At 37.6% G+C, this 20,762-nt stretch overlaps 1 protein-coding gene across 1 annotated transcript; it reads right to left on the bottom strand.

The window, feature by feature from the left end:
- Positions 1-233: 233 nt before the first annotated feature.
- LOC149016402 (zinc finger CCCH domain protein) lies at positions 234-19,994 on the bottom strand. Its single transcript, XM_089154538.1, has 12 exons — positions 19,818-19,994; positions 17,772-19,173; positions 13,364-13,371; positions 11,650-11,825; positions 10,217-10,277; positions 10,006-10,104; positions 9,304-9,398; positions 8,950-9,063; positions 6,205-6,272; positions 4,173-4,283; positions 2,993-3,227; positions 234-1,340 (listed from the first exon to the last, which is right to left on the bottom strand). Exons 2-12 carry the CDS (start codon positions 19,112-19,114, stop codon positions 1,230-1,232), a joined length of 2,421 nt encoding a protein of 806 aa, XP_089010664.1. The 5' UTR covers positions 19,115-19,173; positions 19,818-19,994; the 3' UTR covers positions 234-1,229.
- Positions 19,995-20,762: the final 768 nt, after the last annotated feature.

The raw sequence follows: 20,762 nt of genomic DNA on the forward strand, positions 1-20,762 counted from the left end.
ACCGCAACTTTTGATCCTCACCATTCACAGCACTAAAGATAAACGCATGCAAGAGGGGGGAGAAAACCCGTTAAAGGATCAGTTTTGGAGTTGTAGACTCTCCAAGACTGAAACTAATCTAGCTTTATTTTCACATTAAGTGGTTGTGTTTTCTTTTTTTTTTTTTTTTACAACACTTCATTCATTCAGGGAACTAATCTAGCTCCTTGGTTCGGTTCAAACCTGGTGTATTCATGCAATTGTGTCTGTATTTTTCTTTTCTTTGTGTGTAAGTGGTTGTGTTTTCAGATTGCAGAACGATAGTTGAAGCCCTTGGTAGGTCAGTTCCTTGGATTGGCTAAATAACAGCTTAGCTTTTGAGACTCTCAAGTTTTGTTCAATTTTTGAATCTTCAAAATTTAGCTTATGTGAATGGTTCTGAGAATGTTCTAGCAGGTTTTCTAGCAAGGATCTGAACATTCTAATTTGTCTAACGTTTGATGGCTGTCCTTACCCTCTTTCATTGTAAATACTTCTCTTCACTCCTGGAGTAAATTCTCTAGAGAGTCTAATATAACTTTTGTTTAGATAAAAAGAAGATCATGTTTAGTTTATCCTCTGAAGTCCAGTGCATCTATGTACTTGTAAGTGTTATTCTCTGTGAGGTTAGCAACCCTTTCCTCAACTGGATCTCAACATATGAGATGCTGATACAACTAACCTAAGTAGCAATCACGCCGAGTGCGCATCCTCCACTTGCATCACTTTAAACAAGAAGGGGCTGTAGCCTTACGCTCTGCAACTGTTCTACCAAATTCAAAATCCACTAGCACAACTAAACAACTAGGCAAACATGGGCGACAAACATGTAGGGCGCCTCATTTTTGTTGCCTATGGAACACATGAAGGAGCTTCCATAAGGTAATAGAAAATTATCCAACAAAAACTCTGTTTAACAATATACAATTACAACCTAAAAATTTAACTTAACGCTAATAAACATTAAGAAAAACAAAACATACCACAAATGCATATGCATTTTTTACATCTAGTTATTTGTACATACACATAATCAGAAAATCAATATAATCTGCGGGAGGAAAGGTAATCCTTCACTTCACCACACTATCTTAGGGTTCACGAATCCCTAGAGAATTTTATGATGTTCTCCACAAGTCCCTCCCATGAGCATTACAGCCCAAGAGTGATGAATCGAATCGATTCAACATGGCTTAACGGAAACTCGACCGTTAATTTGGTGACAGGAAATGCACTCTTGCAAGAAGATATTCTTTCCCTGCTATCCACACACCAGTTTGTGACCATTGCACATCTTCCCATTCAAGGTTTTCCTCCATCACCTGTCCAAATTAAATGATCAATACTACCAATGACGACAAAACCACCCTACCCCCCCCCCCCCTTTAACCCACCAAAAAGAAACTAGAATGAAGCATCATTAAGTACTATTTTCTCATTAAAAGTGTCATTACATAGTGGTAACATGATAATCTAAGATATTTTTGTCTCATACAGTCATACTTCTTATTCTAACAAGAACCGAAGGAAACTGCGATGTACGAAGATTAAAGAACACACTAGAGAAATCCAATGGTATGACTAGGAAGAAAATCTTCCAAGTCAATTGCCATGTTGTCAAAGGAAAGAGAATCTTCTCTCCCTCCTTTGCAACCCAGTCCTGTTAACCAGTAACTTTCAGAATAATGTCACGCAAATTGGGTTGCAAATATTGAAAATCCAAAGTGGAAAGGGATGAAGACTAATTCTTCTTCCCCTCATTATTCTGGTTTCGTTTGGTTTCAGGAACTCTGAGCCCACGATGCAACCATCTATCGCAAGACAGCAACCAAACACCCACACAATCAAGCAAAACATTCCTTCCCATTTTTTCTCCGTAACAATTCAAATCTTCCATCTCCCAAGAAATATGAAAAAGACTAAAGCATCTACAAATGGTGCCACCAACGAAGAAGAAATAGACAGGTTTAAGTGGGATATTTCCGAAACAAAAAAAACAAGGTATGATGAAGATGATCATGTTCATGATCAGACTCTGAAATTCTTTCCCATGAAGGTAAGGCCGAATTGCTAGTTTGCAGAGGCAATGTCCTCGAGGTAGAGGTGCAATAGTCACTGCTGGTGACCCGAAAAGAGTCCTAACCCACCAAAAGGAAGAAGAGGGGGGCGATGTTCCAGGAGGTGGAGGTGGAGGGAGGGGGTTTGTCATGCGAAACGAAGGAAGACGAGAGGGGGGCAAAGGCGAGGAAGAAGATGGGTTCAACTTTGAAAATACAGTTTAAGGGGCATTTGAGTCATTTGAACACATAAGGGGCATTTAGGTCATGTTGAAAAAATTCCAATCATTAATTGGAGCGGTGCCTAATGTTGTGGACCTCTTTGTAAGGTTTTCAAAGTTGGGGAGGCGTAACGGGTTCTGTTGCAAAACTTTGGGGGTTAGGGTGCATGTAAAAACTCAATGAATAAACAAAGCAACTTCTAATAAGGCTTAGAAAAAAAATTACCATTTGACTGTAAGAGAAAATCTTGAAGAGGGGGGCGATGTTCCAGGAGGTGGAGGTGGAGGGAGGGGGTTTGTCATGCGGAACGAAGGAAGACGAGAGGGGGGCAAAGGCGAGGAAGAAGATGGGTTCAACTTTGAAAATACAGTTTAAGGGGCATTTGAGTCATTTGAACACATAAGGGGCATTTAGGTCATGTTGAAAAAAATTCCAATCATTAATTGGAGACGGTGCCTAATGTTGTGGACCTCTTTGTAAGGTTTTCAAAGTTGGGGAGGCGTAACGGGTTCTGTTGCAAAACTTTGGGGGGTTAGGGTGCATGTAAAAAACTCAATGAATAAACAAAGCAACTTCTAATAAGGCTTAGAAAAAAAATTACCATTTGACTGTAAGAGAAAATCTTGAAGAGGAATTATGTTTCACTGTGAATATTAAGCATGCAGCAGAAATCTAGGTTAAACGTAAAGAAGTACCTCCAAATGTTCAAGGGGTAGAGGGAGCCCAATTGAACGCATGACTTTCTGTGGAAGGGGTTTCTTGCAACGAGACCACCGGAATACATCAACCAGCATATTCTCACGGTCAGAACTTCTTTCACCATTCTGGGCATTGCAGTTGTGGAAGTGGAGCTTCTCTGACGTTGCATCAGATGCCTGATAAGTGGATGTTGCATTGATCATCTTCTCACCATTGAAACAGAGCTCATACCTTCAACAACATTCCACAGAATGTTAAAAAGAGAAATATAAACACACAAAATGGGTTAGATGTATGATTATACTTTTGTAAAATGTTCCTTTTTATTGGCAACTTTGAAGGATGTAGAGGGCTCAGAATGTAATCCAAGTACACCACGGAACTGTTCTTTTGTTTTTCCTCCACAAATATTTGAATGGGGGAAAAAATGAAAAAAGCCTTCATTTTTTTTTTTTTTGGGGGGATTTTTGTGGGGGTGGGGGTGGGGGTGGGGATGGGGATGGGGATGGGGATGGGGAGGGTAGATGGTGGGTAGTAAAAAATAAAAATAACCGAGAAACGGGAAAGAGACCTTTCCCGTTTGATCCTATAAATTTAGGTGCAATGTAGTTATGTATGGCAGTGGAACAACTTGCAACAGGTCTGTATATTATGCAGAGGATGTATGGAGAAAGAGTAGGCTAAAATAGTATATTTTATCCAATTCTTTTCTGTCAAGGGAAGAGGTTTTCTGGCATTAGTCAAGGTAAGAGGGGAGCTACGTGTTATTTTAACTAATTATTTTATGAATGACTATCATGCCCTCAGAATTGCCTTCAAACCAAAAAGCATAATCAATTTTTATAGTAGTATATGGACGATTTTTACAGTAGTATCTTGTGCTGTGCCAAGAACTTAAAAATCTTAACCAGAAGCCCATGATTAATTCCTTCAATATCTAGCTAAAACAGATATGCTTAATTTCTTCCACACATAGTGACATAAGATATGTCTATGGTTGGTTTGAAGAGAAAAGATCACAGTGTAAGGTTATGTAAGATCATTGTCATATGACTAACTTAATCAACAAAAATGATTTACTAAATGACAACATAAATTATTATCTTAGTTAATGTGCACTCTACGATCCACTAAAGAAAGTTTACACTTTACCCATTTGTATGTCGAGAAACATACCTGTTTTTATGTGTTTCTAGATACAAAACTTCACCCTTCTTCAGGCGAGCTGATGTATAAAGAGGTTTCTTGAGCCCCTTGTCAGCAACTATGCTTATACTGTATTTAGTCCTGAAGTAATTCTCAGATGAATCAACAAATAAGTACATGAATAATTCCACACGTAGAATTGTAATGTACCTCTGGAAAACTTTTGGAAAGAAAAAAAACAGTTCATCTATAAGGTAAGGGCAAATGCTGCAAAGTTGGTGACAGCTCAACCAGGAATGCTGAACAAACGATTGGAAATCATGAGGCATAAAGTTCAAAGTCAGTGAAAACAAAAATTGGATTTAATTAAAGACGAGCAGAATAGAAGATCCAACTGGTGGGAGGAAGGGGGGAGGAACTAGAATGATTATTTCACCACAGACAAAAACTGAAACACACACGCACGCACATGCAAAAATAGAAAAGCCTGTACCCAGCAAGAAAGAGTTTCCAAGGTGGCCACTTGTGCCACATAGATGCATTATGTACCACATCAAACCATTGGATGGATAGCCAATACCCTAAACAATGTTAAAATTTCTTAGCCTAATCAACAACATACCATCCCATGTCTTGGTATGCTTCCACATGGCCAGCTTGTTTCAGCTGAAATTTTACATTTGAGCAGGGAAACTTGGAGTCTATTCACAAAAATTAAGCTCCAACAAAACTGCCATATAGCAGATATAAAGGCAATATAAGAAACCCTTTTTTGGTCGATCATTTGGGAAAATATAACTCAGAAAAATTAACCCAAGATATGCAAGAGAATCCTAAACTAAGTGTTAAAAGAACAGATATGACTGTAATGGTTGAATATCAATTAGATCACCAGGCCTCTTTTTTTATAATAAGAGAGGAGAGGATATGGTTACAAAAAATGCCACTGATCATGACTTCCTGTTCATATGAAAAGTTAACAAATTTGGGCTCCAATCAAACTGCCAAATGGGAGATATTAAACTCTACAGGGAACCCATTTTTGGTGGGCCACTTGGGGAAACTATAGCTCAGAAAAATAAACCGAAGATAGACAGGAGACTCCTAAATTAAATGATTAAAGAAAACATATGACTTTAAAGCTTGAATACATGACAACAAAGATGGCGCTGCTGAGGTACACGTTATTGAATACTCCAACCTCAAGTTGGAGTGTGTATATCAGACACGCTGTTGAAGCAACTTTCTAGAGAGTACCCTAATGAAAATATCACTTAGCTGATCAGCAGACTTAACGAAGGAAACACAAACTGGCCCTTCTCTAACTTCTCCTTGATGAAATGCCTATCAACCTCAACATGCTTGGGACAATCATGTTGTACCAGATTATAAGAAATGCCAATGGCTGCCTTGTTATCACAACAGAACATCAAAGGGTGATGAAAATAAGCTGTAACTGCCATCACAATACAACACCAAAGGGAGATGAAATTACAGTGACCAAATGGAAGGACAATGGTAGGGTGCATGCTAATACTCAGGCAAGTGAAAATACACAGGTGCATAGGCATACATAAGAAGGTATTTGTTGGATCTAAATATGGAATTAGACACTTGATTAATGAAGCTGTTGCCAACTTGCCCTTTCAATCCACTGGTTTTAGTTGCCAAACATATTGCCATATAGCCAAATTGAAAGGGCCAGCCAGATAAATATATCTTAAAAAGAAAGAAAAAACACACTCAACTCTGCCCAAAAAAAAAAACTCAACAACTCTACCTAAAAAGAAAATCATTTTGACCAAAGTTCAGCTTCACCCACACCTCTCATGCTTGTATAGCAGATTAGTTTTCCACTCTCACAGTAACAGGTATGGTCAAAGAAACTTAAGAGGTGTGAGTGAAACTTTCCATCAGAACCACTAAGTCTAGTTTAAATCCTTACACTAATCAGTATAACTGAGTCTGAACAACTAATTACACAATTAACCAACCAAGCACAAATTAACAGCTCATGGACAAACAGCATATTCAAGTTATCAACAGAACACAGGAAACATACCAAGGCTCATTACACAGATTGTACTGTATTGTGACTTCTCGAACAAATCTCTGCTGTCGTAATGCATTCTACATAAAACACACAAAACCATATCAAATTGTTATTATCAGTACAATTTTATGTGTGTCTACTAAGGAGAATATAATGGCTAGGAGTTGAAATATTACAACAAAGTCATGGAAATTTACAAAATGTGAGATCACTGTAAAGTAATGCAGTCATTTTGGGTGGCTGGATGGGCATATACCAAACTGGAAACCCAGACCAAAATGACCAACCCCAAAATGGGATACTGGTCTGGTAAGGGTTAGTACTTGGGAGGAATTTTATTTTTGGCATCATTATATTCCGGTAGTTAGATACCAGTGGTGCCAGTGGAACAGGAGTTGAGTACTTTCATGGGCAGTACTTTGACAACCCAAGTTTCAGGGCAACAGATCTATGGTTAACATTTTATGACCCAAAAAATATATGATGAAAATACACAGAGAACTGAGTATGCTGCAGATTGATTTAAACTAAAATTAACTCCTATTCATATCTAACCTGATATGAAGATTGACAACATGATGAAGGAAGAACCAAATATCTTGAAATCAGGAACCAAACATTTGCCGCACCTATGGTGTAACCCAGGTTCTAGGCTAGTCTTCCTCTCAAAGTAGAACTAGCTATCAATTGAGCTATCTCTGAGGCTAGGTTTTTATATATATCCTAGACGGCATGATTTTGGTGAAAAAATAAGGAACTTCTAGGTTAACAAGTACCCCTAAGGTGGCTGGATCTATTTGGGAAATCGTGCTTGTAGAGAGGAATAGGAATGTTAGGGTTTATAGTTTATACGAACTCTAAAGTGGAGGGTGGATTGTGGTTGCTATGGTTTTGGGATATCTAAAGTTACTTAGATAGGATGGGATGAGGAAATTAAGTGTTCAAAATTCAAATGGAATGGGATAGATTAGGGACTTTAACAAACCCCAAATGGGAAAGCTAGGGTTCTAACTAATCCTAAAGTAATGGATGTGGGAAAGAAAAGGAAGTGTGGAAGCTAGTAATAGGGAAAAGGGGGGAATATGGAAGCTGACGATTAGAGGGAAAGGGTACGGAAACTTGTGGCTAGGCTAGAAGGCTTTCTTGGTAGGTTCTTGAATGTGAATTCTTGAAGTTCTTGCAAGAATTTTGAATTTTCCTTTCTTTATCTTTCATTTCTTTTTTGAATGTGGGAAAGAATTTTGTTTTCTTTCTTCTTTTTTTTTGTATTCTTTTAATTTTTTTAATGTTGCCGAAAGATGAAGAAAGGTAGAAGGGGCTGCTAGGAATAGGGGGAGAGCTGGGAGAGACCATAGCAGGGTTTAGGAGGGGGTGTTGCTGCCACAGGGTATAGGAGAGGGAGAGGGCCTTGTACAAGGGTTAGGGCAGGGTTTTAGGGTGGGAGAGGCGCCGGGGTTTTACTTATTTGGGAACAAGTGGACTGGTATACTCGATGCTGCTGTATGGAAGGTTGTCAAGTTGTAATAGGCTTTTGAGGTTGAAGATCTTGAAGACAAATTGCAAAATCCACACTCAGCCACGGGGATCCTCCTTGGAAACCAAAACCCAATTCCTTCAATGCTCAATTGTATTAATCCAGTCTAAGGTTTACATCAGGGGGTGGCTCTCTTTTATAGTCAATTAAAAATAAGGAAGACTATTGGACTCAAACTACAAGACTAACAAACTTGGACTCCAATTGGGAATCCAATTTGAATTGGAAATCTCTTAACTGCCAACCAAATAACAACTTCCTAACTGAAAAAGGGAGGTCTCTTATGGACCACAAAAATTAAAAAAAATAATAAAGATTATCTAGAATGAAAATAATTTCCACCTAGGACTCCCACTTGGACAAAAACTCTCTAACAAGTTGACCATGACATAATCAACTAAAAAATGAAAAATAGATCTAGACTCCTAATAGGACAGAGAATCTGACTACCAATGAGACCCCAAGAAGAGCAGGATGGGGAATATGCAACCTATTTCAGGAAAAAGGGACTCTCTCCCATTCTGTTTCTCATGTGTCACTAGAGGTAAACAGTACTTAAATCTTCCATAGTCAAATATCCCATGGCTAAGCAGCCTTACAACATATAGACAGACCCAAAGTCTATATATTACTGTGACAACTGAATAGCTAAGTCCATTACTGACAAGGAATGATTACAACCATGCTGAAATTAAATTAAATAATAAACAGTAAATTATTCCCATCATAATGAGGACTTAAATAGGCTATTCCTACCAGAAAAGAAAAATCAAATTCACTGTACTCTTTAAACTCCCACAATTTGATGAACCTAGCCAATCTGGCTGGTCCAATCCTGTCCACTTAAAATCTTGATCGTGCAGGTTTGGGTGGTCAATCTGAACCACTGTGTTTGGACTTTCTCAACCACTGGGACTTGAAACAATGAAAGGAATTTAGTTTATGACAGGACTGGATAAAAAGAATCTTAATCTAGCCTGAAACTAGGACACAAAATTAACAAAAATAGGAAAGGGAATTGAAAACAGAATTCTACTTGTATACAACATAGTAGAATGGAAATAGAAATCCTAAAAACAATGATGGAGAAACTAGGATTTTTTAAATTTCTGAAACTGCAGCTGTTCCTTTTCTTCCAACCTCGCTGCCTAGATACTGCTTCACATGGATCCACAAAAAGATAGGAAAGAAATCTGCATCAAATAGTTGCAGGACACTACCGATGCTGCAGATCTTGTAGTCATTGTGCGCTCAACAGCTACTGGTGCCAGAGTAGGCTCAACGGCAGATGTATGTGTTAGACATGGCTCAAGATCTATGGTGCCCCCTCCTTTCTGCATAAAACATCAGAACATGGTGAGTAGTTAAGAGGCTGCACAGAGAAGGTGGTTACCAACAAAATCAGATTATTGACGAGGATTCTACACTAATATAAAAGCTATCAAAAAACTGAAAAGTCCACAAAATTGGCATTTCCACTTGAAACAAGGTGCAGACTCGGAGATCAATTGCTGAATATTCAAAAGACCACATTACGAAGGAGAGAAAATTTTGATAATGGAAACAACAGCCACCTTAACAATGCAGCATCGCTCAACACGATAACTGCAACCAATTGCAGCACCCCACGCACGGGAACGCACATTGTTTCTCAGAGTAGAAGTGTAACCTACACAGTATGATCAAAGAATAAGCTTTATAATCTTCAGACAGTCGAACACAAAAGAAAAAATTAGAAGGAAAATTCCCATGTTTTTGCCTCACCAGCATACTTGCCAGTCCCTATTGTACAAGAATCTTTGCTTGACATTATTAGCATTGTTTCAACGATAAAGATGTGGTCTTTGCAATATCACTATTACTTCTGTTTTGCAATGTGAAGGCAAGAGGATGCTCCAACCCCCACCCCACAAGAAAAAACCCAACAGGCAGACCAGCAACGAAACACAGAAAGAACATATCATGCTCCCAAAATTTGCACGAACATAATATTTCCACACTGGACACAATCAAATGATTTGAGATATTATAAAAACCTATAAAATACTCAAACAGGGTCTAGCCATATAAAATACATTCCTCTGCCAAAATAGAAGCAATCAAAATTGTGTTTAGAAGTATCTACTTATATATAGAATCACGAAAGCTATAGAAACACAAATCAAAACCAGCTCAATGATGAACAATTATGAAAGAAAGATCCAACATTTTAAGTTCCTTCAGATATCAATTGACAACTTAAAAGGACGCAACAGGGAAGCTCTGTTGCAACTTACAATCTTGTGGCGGTAGCACTCTAATTGTTGCACGCAACTCCTGGATGGCAGGTGGAGGTGGGGATGCTGTTGGGCGGCAGTAACCGGTGTGCATGAGAACTAGCAAACACAATCCATGAGAGAACACCATAATTTAAATCATCCAGTAAAGACAGTACTTTATGTCCTTAGATCAAATTGAAATTTTATATCATTCTGTATCATTGCCTACCAGCAACAAGGTCTGAATCGTCTGTATAAATATCTGTTCCCCAAAGCTGACCACCTCTAACCTGAACATGCAACACCAAAATGAAAACCTAGGTAGAAACTGTTTGAAAGACTGGTGCTACACCAATAGTTCCACGCTTGAGAGCAATAAAAAAACCAGCAAAAATAGGTTGGATCATCTGGTCCTTATCAGCAAATAGACTGGACCAATCTGATCTACCATATAAAATTGAACAACAGGGCCATTAGGGATAACAAGCTTTAGTTCACTGGATCATTCAATCCTTTGGTTGGATATTGATCCGTACTGATAAAAACCATTATTGCCTGGGAATGAGACTGATTGTTAAACCACTGGTTGAAAACTTGATGCATATCACCAATCTGTACCAGAGTCTGGTACTCAGAGATGCAATAAGATACTCATAAATCATGACATTCGCATTTACATGTGAAATTACTAAAACCAAAGAGTCTCATCAGGATGACACATACTTTTGGCATAAGGAAAAAATGCCAGAATTTTTTAATCCATTGAAACAGAATTGAATTCACCAGGAATATACTTAATTTCAGTTCTCTGAGAAGTCATTCTGAATTAAATCTTAATTTGCCGTCTCTCCTAATCTTCACCTTTGCAATAAAAATCTTGATTATCCCCGACTCCTTTTCATAGACTCATAGGGTGACTGAAGTCTGAATACTGTTTAGGTTAGGATCCCTTTTCCACATCAGTAAGAAATTCATGAGCATGGTCCTTTTCATGGGGATCTCCAAAAGTTTACAATCTTTTTCTTATGTTACTACAATATGGTCTACATATAGATGAACCACGACAACTGCCACACACACATGTATGGGCATGGTTAAACATGCAAATGGATTGAAAAAAGGAAGAGAAATAGGAAGAAATAGAAGAAGATGACACTGACAAAAAAGAAGAGAAAAGGAAGATGAGTATTTTGGGGGGGGGGGGGACAAAAAAGTCGCAATCCCTTTGTCTTTTGGTAGATAAAACTTATACAAAAGGTAAAGTAAGAGTACCACATCACACAGTTTAGCCCCCAAAAAATTACCATATTACATTTAACATCATCAAGAAAAAACATAGAGATGTCCTATATACATATATGTTGATAGAAAACTATTCAAATAAATTACAATGATAAACATAGAGAAGTCCTATCTACATATATGTTGGGAGAAAACTATTTAACTAAATTACAATAATATAACTATGATAAGGTAGAGTATATAATTTGGGTTTAACATTTACCCAAGATTACCTCATGCATCAGTGATGCACTATTACTGATTAAGGAAATGCTACAGCTCTATGCATATAATCAGAGAAGTTAGGAGCAAGTAAAAGTGATAACAAACAAAAATGTCACTTCAATAGCCTCAGAATACAAATCTTGTACTTTCACTTACTTGGCGATTTGTAGCAGTAACATATTCAGCAGGTACTCGAATCTCCAATGTGGGGCCACCGATAGAACTTTCATCAGTTTTACCATCTTGTGACTCTTGAAACTCCTTCCAACATTTTATTAACTCTTGCATGCATTCACCTGCTTTATAAACGAGGGGTGATACCTCAGATTTACCTGCAATAGAAACAAAACAAATTTCAACATATAGAGATACCAAAAATAAAAACCCTCCCCACTCCCCACAGTGGCAGGAGGAGCCCGCTGCACTGGATACACCATTTTAGACTAGATAACAACTAAAAAGAACAGCACCTAAGATATTTCTTTTCCATAAGCTATCAGCAGCTTGTTTGAATTATCCCAATTCATGAACCTCAAGCATGCTACTCACTATTTCTAAATAAAAACAAATAAGAGGGTGGGGGTAGGAATTATCATTATTCCATGCTGGATTTTCAAAGTTCCTGAAAGCACAAAAGTGCCAACAAGGCAACAACAAACACAAGCTGTACAAAAGCATGCTAGGGTTGGCCCTTCTGGTTACATCACTTACCCACAAGCTGTACAAGCAAAAATCAGACTCAAAGTTATCATAAGCCAGCAAATTACGTACATAACTCTTCTTTCATGTTCCCAATATATTTATATTTTTGCAGGTATCAATATAATATACTCAGACATGATGTAACATATGATGCAAGGCTTTACAATTCAGTTTGACAGATGATGTAAGGCTACATTACGTAACCAGTAGGTTCAGCTGGGTTCACTTTCCAAAGGCTCCATCCAATAGATCCTCTACTAGAAAGATTAGCTTAATTGTATGAGTTCTTCCACCCTCTACATAGCTGTGAACACATAGGTAATAATTTCCAGGAAGAAACCCTAAGTGGTATCTAAATGTGATGCTTAATTTAATGGAGGTGCTATAAATTAACAATTATTGTACCATATAAACTACTAAATGTTTGTTCCTTGCATCATAATCATGGCATCTTAACTTTTTCCACCAAAACAAACTTTCTGGTACCACTGATTGGTCGATGAACCTGTAAAGACCCCAACAAATCAAACTGATCGGATCAGGCAACTGGACTGCAAGTTACGGTTTTGAGTGCTAATTGATTATTCAACAATATTTTGTAGCAACTATAGTCATAGGATTTCTAGCTGCATCAGAGCCAGGACATTTGGCTTCTAAGATTTGTCAATGGCTATTTAATCCCTTCCATCCTCAAAGGAAATCCTGGATCCATCCTGCAACTAAGAACAAAACTGATCAATCATATTTTAAGCTAAAGTTTTTGAATTCTGGAAAATGTCTCTTTTTTAAGTTAAATGTCAGGGATGGATAACAAGAATGTGATTATAAAAGTAAACAGATATTATGCTCATATCACTTGTAAAACAACTACTGCTTAAAGACTCAAAGCTTGAACGTAAGTTAGAAATTAGCAGCATATATGAATCTAACATTATGACAAAAAACAAAACATTTCTGTAATACAAACACATATGTAATAGAAATAAAAGAAATACATCACTGGCTATGTAGTAAAGATATGCAAATAAAATAACTCAATTGGGAATGATCTCTAACAGAAATCGAAGAGAACAAATTCTGACAGGGAATGCAGCAATGCACCATGATACATGTTCCTGTTGTTACCAGGCAAATATCAGCTCAATATAGAGAAAATATAGGGCCTAACCTTGCGATCTGCAAAATCAGAACACATAAAGAGATCGTTAGTACATGCTGTAGAACAACAAAAGGAAATCAATACACCAAATTGACCAATTATTATATGTTGACCAATTCATGTTGCTTAAGTACCAGGTTGCAATATGCATAAGCTTGAGACTGTGACCCATCCCTAGTTTATTTGTTTTCCATTAATGCTTTGAAATGTAATATCACAAAAATTTCTATAATAGCATAATTAAGAAAGAACAGAAACTCAACTGAAGACAAGTGAACAAAGTCCTCATAAAAAGAGTTCCAAAAAATTGTCTTTACATCCTTTTCTCAAGTCTTTCAAAAAATGCAGTACGCACAATATAAGCAACCAGGTATTTGCTAAGAAAATATAAAGTTTATAAAAACTGCAGCTGGAAAATTTCTGTATAAAAATATCAGAGTTTATTTGTTTTCCTTTACTGTTTCTGTTGAGAATTTTTGTCACGTCGATTGTGACTGCTGCAACTCCCTGTTGCTGTATGAAAAAGATATACAAGATGCTGCTGGAGATGTATTCTCTTGTCTGCTTGGGCTACTCGAACCTTGCTGAACTTGGGTTTCTTTGTATTTGATCCAACTAGTGTTCCAATCTGGAACCTATTCTTAGCAAGTTTAGAGGACTCATTAATGTAGTATTGCATTTGATTGATCAAAACAGTAGCCAAAGGACCTTTCACAGGGAATCAAGTTCAGATTTGATAGATTTAAGATGAAACAGAATTTAGATGTGAACGAGGGCTGATACTAGATTCTATGGAGAATCCTTGTGTTTGATCAAGGTAGGTTGGTGTTCGATCCAATCGATCCACCTTGCAGTGTGAAGCCCAGGTGTTACATTATTATTCCAATTCCCTCATATTGTCCTCTCAATTTCTTCATCATAGTTCTGCCCCTGTTTTGAAGATCTATTCAGCCTGTATTGTTATGCTATTATCCATAGATAAGGAATGCTAACAAAGCAATTTGATTTCAATCGATGAGTTGTCTTCACCTCTTACATAAGTCTCTTTATATAACATTCTAAAGAGACATAAACATAAATAGTAACATCCAACCACTAGCTAACACCACCTATTTATTAATAACTCAACTACTATCTAACTCTTTGACAAAGGAATTCCTTTGACAATGAGTTCTTTTATTTTCATACCACAGCCCCTTTTATTGACTTTTCAAAAACTAAACTTGGGCTTAGGTCTAGACTATGAAGTTCAACATATGTTGGCTAACTTTAACCCACTAAAACAGTGCTAGCCCATGAAAGCCATGGGTTGATTCAGGTGATAGTTGTAGGCCTTTAATGGGCCTAACCCAACGGGCTTTTTCTTTCTTAAATATGTCTTTAATTTTGCATTACTCATTCTACCCTTAACAAACGGAAGATCCTTGTGGTGGCCCCCCTATCCCTGTCTCTCTTTTTTATACTGCTGCTTCAGTGACCCTTCATTTGAACCAATTTGGGTACACAGCTATACTGAGTGTGAATAACCTGGTTTTCATCCTTGTTCAAGTGTCTCTGAATTGATCATCTAATTTCTTCTACCTAAACCAAGTTTTACCCCATATGTTCATTGCAATTTGAGGAGTTTAATAAGGAAATGCTACCTTCACGCATTCAGTCTTACATTGTAGGCAGCTTTTCTATGGAGGATAATTTCCAAGCAGAATATTTACATTCTCAATAATTAGGATGTTAACATCAAAAATAGTTCTGTTATCTGTCGATAACACCACAGGATATGGTCAGTCACAGTAGCACTTAAGTTGCAGCAAGAATTTGTGAATATCATTTTGGCATTAATTTCAATTACTTTTCAAAATTAGTTGCCTTTTCAAGCAGATGGCTGTTTTAAAGAGGCATCCTATTTAAGTTTCACCTTCAAATTAATATTCTGTTAGGACCCCACTTGCCAGTGTTGTCACCAGACTCAGGAATCCACTAGTATTTATTCAACAACCACAAGCCTATCCCAACTAAATGGGGTCAGCTATCCAGTAGAATTTTGGCTCTCTATAAAACCACTTGGCCAGTACCATGTGGATTTTCAGAGACCTCTTGAAGGGAAATTCCTAGGCAGGAGCTCCACTTCAACTGCATAACCACACCTCCTTCCCCATTATGATCATCACTGGATCAACTTAGCAGATTCCTCTATCCTAATCCCACCAGTTCCAGCCTTCAATCATTTAATCACCATCGAAGCCAAAGCCAGTAGAGTGTATCCAAATACCTTCTACAGTTCTACTCTCTACTTATAATATAACCCATTCCAGCCTTAAAACCCAAATTTCAGGAAACCCTAAAGGGATAATTTCAAGAGTGGTATAGAAATAGTATGTCCCACAAACTAATTTAGAATACGATGTCAGCTTTATGCCTAGGAAGGCCAGGGAGGTTGCTTGAAATTGAAGCACATGTACAGCTGGGAGCAGGATAATCCTAGCCATTTAAGGATGTTGATCCTCCACATGGAATCTTTTGTCCTTTCTCTTTTTTTTCTTATTTCATGCCGATCTTAGTTGTCTTTCCGGTTAATTTAGGACTTCAAATCAGAAGCTTGGCCATAATGATCTTAGGTCTGGCCAGTTTTTTGTGTATTTGCATTTTTGGATCAATTCTGATTCCTTAAATGCTTTCATAACTGGGTTAAACAGAAACCTGTATGGGTCGCACTTAACAGAAACGTTTCTCTTGTTTACAAAAGAAAACTCATATAATGCCACCAAAACCAGCACTGCTTAACTCATGTATTTCAGTCTCAGCTGCTAATAAGAGGAAAGATCTGAGATATAGGGAAATCCAGAGAAATCAAAGTTCATAGTAATCAGATATTCCCATAGCTATTGAAGTTCATAGCAATCTAAGTTCATAACGGCGAATCTAAGACATAGGGAAACCCAGAGAAATCACAGTCCGCATAATAATTGAAGATATCATCAATTGTAGTTCACAACCCTACTCCAAGCAATTAAACACTACATTTACAGACAATAGGGTCCATAAAACTCTTATTCCAAGAAGTGGTTCAATAAGAAAATGAAGGTTCATAAAACCAAGGAATTTTCAAAGTAGAACCCCAAACTCACAAGAAGTTCATACCTTGGGCTGGAAGGCAATCGGAGATCAGGGACAGCAAATTCGGATGAATCATCAGATATGCTGAAAGTTGGATGGGACGAATCTGTTGAACTATTCATGCTTCCGAGAAACGCTGTAGAGATTGAATCTAAGATACTGCAAGTTCGGTTTAAACAAAAGGATTGCTGGAAGATGGAGGTTGACACAGGTCACAAGGAATATCGAGGTTGACGGACCACAGACATGTGAGATTCCAAAGCTAACGCCATGAGGCAGATGGAAGTCCCAAGCTATGTAAATATGTAATGCAATCTCAGGAAAAACAGTTACAAGTTCAATGAAGCTCTCCAAATGAACTTTTAAAGGCATTTCCTTTTTTCTATTGGCTTTGTTTTAGGTTAAAATCTTATGTTTTAGAGGCATTGCTACGTCTTGACAGCAAATGCCATAAATACACCAGCACGGTTGCATCCTTTAAGTGACGTTATTGTTTTCCATCCTCAGCAAAATTGATTCTCACACACCGAAACACAAAATCAGTATTTTGGGGGTTCCTCAAATGGGGCTCAAAACTGTTCCAAGTGCCTGGTTCATTTCCCCCGCGGGGGGGGGGGACATAAGAGTTTTCACCCAATTAGGTGATCCTTGGAAGGGTCTCAAAAGTGTTCTGGTCCATTTCAAAAAGGTTTCTGGAAATACCGTGCAATTTTCACCCATTTCTGTTCAGAAAAGGGAAAAACACCATAATCAACTTTAGAATATTGCCATACATACCCTTAGTAGCCTGTCCATGGGAAACTATTCATTCCTTTACTTTCCATTAAAATTTATGCTTTAAGAAATGGATATCCTGCAGGTATAATCTTAGTAAGATTAGGAGCGGTGCTTTTCAGCGTTTCCCTTTTTTTCGCTTTTCTCCCCCCCCCCCTTTTATTCCTAGATTTTCATCTTAGAAAACAAACATTTAATCTGGATCATTATTCACATAATGAACCTAGGCCTCCTCTGACCCACTAACCAAAGATATGACACTTTATTACTTTCTCACCTTATATAGAATGTTTTCTTTAATTTTATCTTAGTACCTTCCAAAACCATGAACACTGCATTTTTTTTTTTTTTGGCCTGTTTTCATTTCTATTCTCTAAATCTGAATCATGTTCCTGGTTAAACTTCTACGAACATCCTATACCAATAATACCATTACATAAGTACAGTCGGTGCATATAAAATAAAAAAGAATTGCAATAGTTAAGCTTGAATTAAATTCAACACAAGGAAGTGTAAGTAAACGTCATACCCTTCGTTATCCCGATTCCTGGACCGGAAACGGGGTTCTCGATTTGCCACTTGGGGAGTTCCTCTTGGCCGAAGCATTCTCTTACGCTGCTGAATCCCATAACCAAAGCCATCTCTTTCTCTGTCTGTAACTCCATCTGCTTCAGTGCATCCGTCATCTGACTCCTTTTCATAGGACCTGCTGCGTTTTTCATGTCTATCAATTTCCATATCTGCATCCCTTTCCCTTCTTTTATCTTTAGCATCCCTATCAACTGGTTTCCAACTATCAAATTCTTTCTGCAGCTTCTGTTCAGAAGCTGGATTTTCTTGCTCAGGAATTTTGACAGATCCATCCATCAATTCTTTTTCACTGGGTAGATCATCTTTCTCAGTTCCATTAGGTGTCTCTTTCCTAATATGATCCTTCTCTCTCTCTTTTGGTCTCTCCTTGTCTTTCGGAAATTCCTTTCTTTCTCTCTCCCACCTGTCTACTTCTCTCTCTTCTCTCGTTGATTCTCTGCGTTCACTATTCGTAACTCCAACTTGCAGGTTGTTTCGACGATCATTCCTGTCCCTATCCCTTTCTCCCCAATCTCTCTGTTTTTCTTCTTTCCTTTTTCTTTCCTTCTCTTTAAATTTATCCTCACCTTTCAAGTCAACCTTGTTTTCCCCAACAGCCTCATGTACTTCTGAATGATCACGCTCTTCGTTTGCTGAAGCCTCTTTTCTAGTCTCATTGGGTCCATGCATATTATGTCGTGCAGCACGCCATGGATCCAAACTATCCTCGGGTGTTTCTGGATATCGTTTTGTTTTGTGGTGTTCCTTGTGCTCTTTCCAACCTGAGTGAAAATTTCCTGCAGTATAACCATCCTTTTCAATCTTTGTTTCAGACTTAAAATCTGTATGAGGCTCTCTGTCAAATTTCACTTCTTTGTTAACATCCCCCCTACTATCTAATCTTACATCTTTCTCACCTTTACCAGACTGAGCATCTACCCTGGCTTCAGTATGTAAATCCTTTGCTTCAGCCTTGGAGTCTCTACTCTCAACCTTGGAATCTTTGGCTTCCTTGGAGTCTTTTGATTCTATCCTGTTCTCACTCATGGCTACACACGAATCATTAGAGGAAGATGATAGTCGATATTGTGGAAAAGGAGTCAACCGTTTATCTGAATCCCTTGCTTCCGTACGTTGGACTTTTGCTAAACGCCCTTCAGACCCCAGTTCGAAGGGATGTTCGTTCAAACCTGACTGAGAAATTTTCACAGAGTGGGGTGCCAAGCTGCTCTCTTCCAGTGAATGCTTTGACGTTGTGGGATGGTTGACCTCCTCATGCGACCTTTTAGGAGCACCACTCATAATGTTCTGGATGTCGCAACCTACCTTATCCTCTGAACAAACATTTGCTGGTTTTGAACCTGCAAAAGTCCAGACGCCATTGCTAAATATTAATACAAACGGAACTATCAACTATTCATTCACAGATTTCTAGAATTCCAAAGCAAGACTGACACGGAAACAAAAAAAATCAGCAGATGCTTTAGCATGTGAAACAAAAATTCATAATCAAAAAACACTTATAGATTTAGATTCTAGAATTACAACAGACGGGAAAATAAAACTCCAAAATCTAGGAAGAAGATTTTTAAAAAATGAATAATTACTTGTTACAAGTAAGATTATTGCATCATTAGCGAATAAAATTACCACGGATGACTAAAAATGGCCACAACAAAGCATTTAAAACTAAATATTACTAAACCAGTGCAGAATCATAACCTATCAGATGGCTAAGAACTTCAGATAAGAGTCATAAAGTCGAGTTATTTTTTCTACATTAGAGAGAGTACAGAACCGTAAAGGATCATAACAAATTATAATTTCCAATACACAATCGAAATTCTCAGTGACTACCTCAGTGACCTGACATGTTTAGATCTAGAATTTCTGCAAATTATTCATCCAGCAAAAACAATTGGCGCTGATAAACTATTAAATTTAAATGAAAGTAAACTGCTTCAAAGATAGAAAACTGAACCCTAGAGAAAATGAAGAACATTACCTCAGCTTTCCTTTCGCTCAGCCACTCAATACTGCAAACTGTGATTCAAGGATTGGTCACGGCCGTTCCAGTTGCCTACCGAAACGATTTTGCTTCTAATGCAGTAACCCTCACGAGAAGCTGTCTTGTCTTTTTTTTTTTTTTTTTTTTTTTTTTTTCTCCTGAGCTTAATGAAATGACCAAATGCGTTGCTCCATCTTTATATTCTGGGAGAAGAAAGGGTAAGTTAGCAACGTTGCCCCAGATAATAAAATAAGAACCATCTGTGATTTGCTGCTTGGAGTTGGGCTTGAGCGTCTGGTCGAGCTTGGGCGTGGGCTTGGGCTTGGTCTTGGGCTTGGGCCAAGGCTGAAAAAAATTCAAGCCACTTATAAATTTGTCAACCTATAAATTTTATTTGGTTATATTAGTAAGAAGAAAATCCAAAAATATATAATAAATATATAATAAATTAAAAGTAAAATTCCACACCATAGAACCAATAAGATTATAAGAATGTGGGTTTTAGGTAGGTGAGATACTTTGTTGCAATACAGAATATTCCAAGTTTTATATGGCTTTGAAAAATTTATTGTGTAATCACATCATTTTAACTTTTAAATATTTGAGCAGGTAATTATCACACTGACGTCAGTGTTAGTTAAAGATGTCAAGATCAGGGTTTGGTTGTGGTTGGGTTACTAGGAGAAATTTTAATTACATCGCATTATTATAGGTTAGGCCATATTTGGTTGCTCATTAATGTATTGGCAAATTCGATAAAGATATCTTCAGGGTGAATTCTCAAATTTAAGAAAATTCGTTCTTTTATCATAATGGAGAATGCATTCCTAACGTAGAATGAAATATCTTATGGATAGGTTAGTAGTGGCTTTTGGAATGCACTCTGAACACTCTATATGGAAGAGACTGGATGAGCTAATCTAGGATATTATTGATTCATCT

This window comes from Hakea prostrata, chromosome 5 (assembly GCF_041222555.1).
Source record: "Hakea prostrata isolate BN-2017 chromosome 5, UWA_Hpros_2, whole genome shotgun sequence".
NCBI classification, from domain to species: Eukaryota; Viridiplantae; Streptophyta; class Magnoliopsida; order Proteales; family Proteaceae; genus Hakea; species Hakea prostrata.

Coding starts and splice junctions, on each gene's coding strand:
- LOC149016402 (XM_089154538.1), bottom strand. CDS start 19,114: ATGAGTGGTGCTCCTAAAAGGTCGCATGAGGAGGTCAACCATCCCACA. Junction 10,105..10,216: donor CGATTCAGACCTTGTTGCTG/GTAGGCAATGAT, acceptor TGTGTTTGCTAG/TTCTCATGCACACCGGTTAC. Junction 6,273..8,949: donor CTACAAGATCTGCAGCATCG/GTAGTGTCCTGC, acceptor TGTTTTATGTAG/AATGCATTACGACAGCAGAG.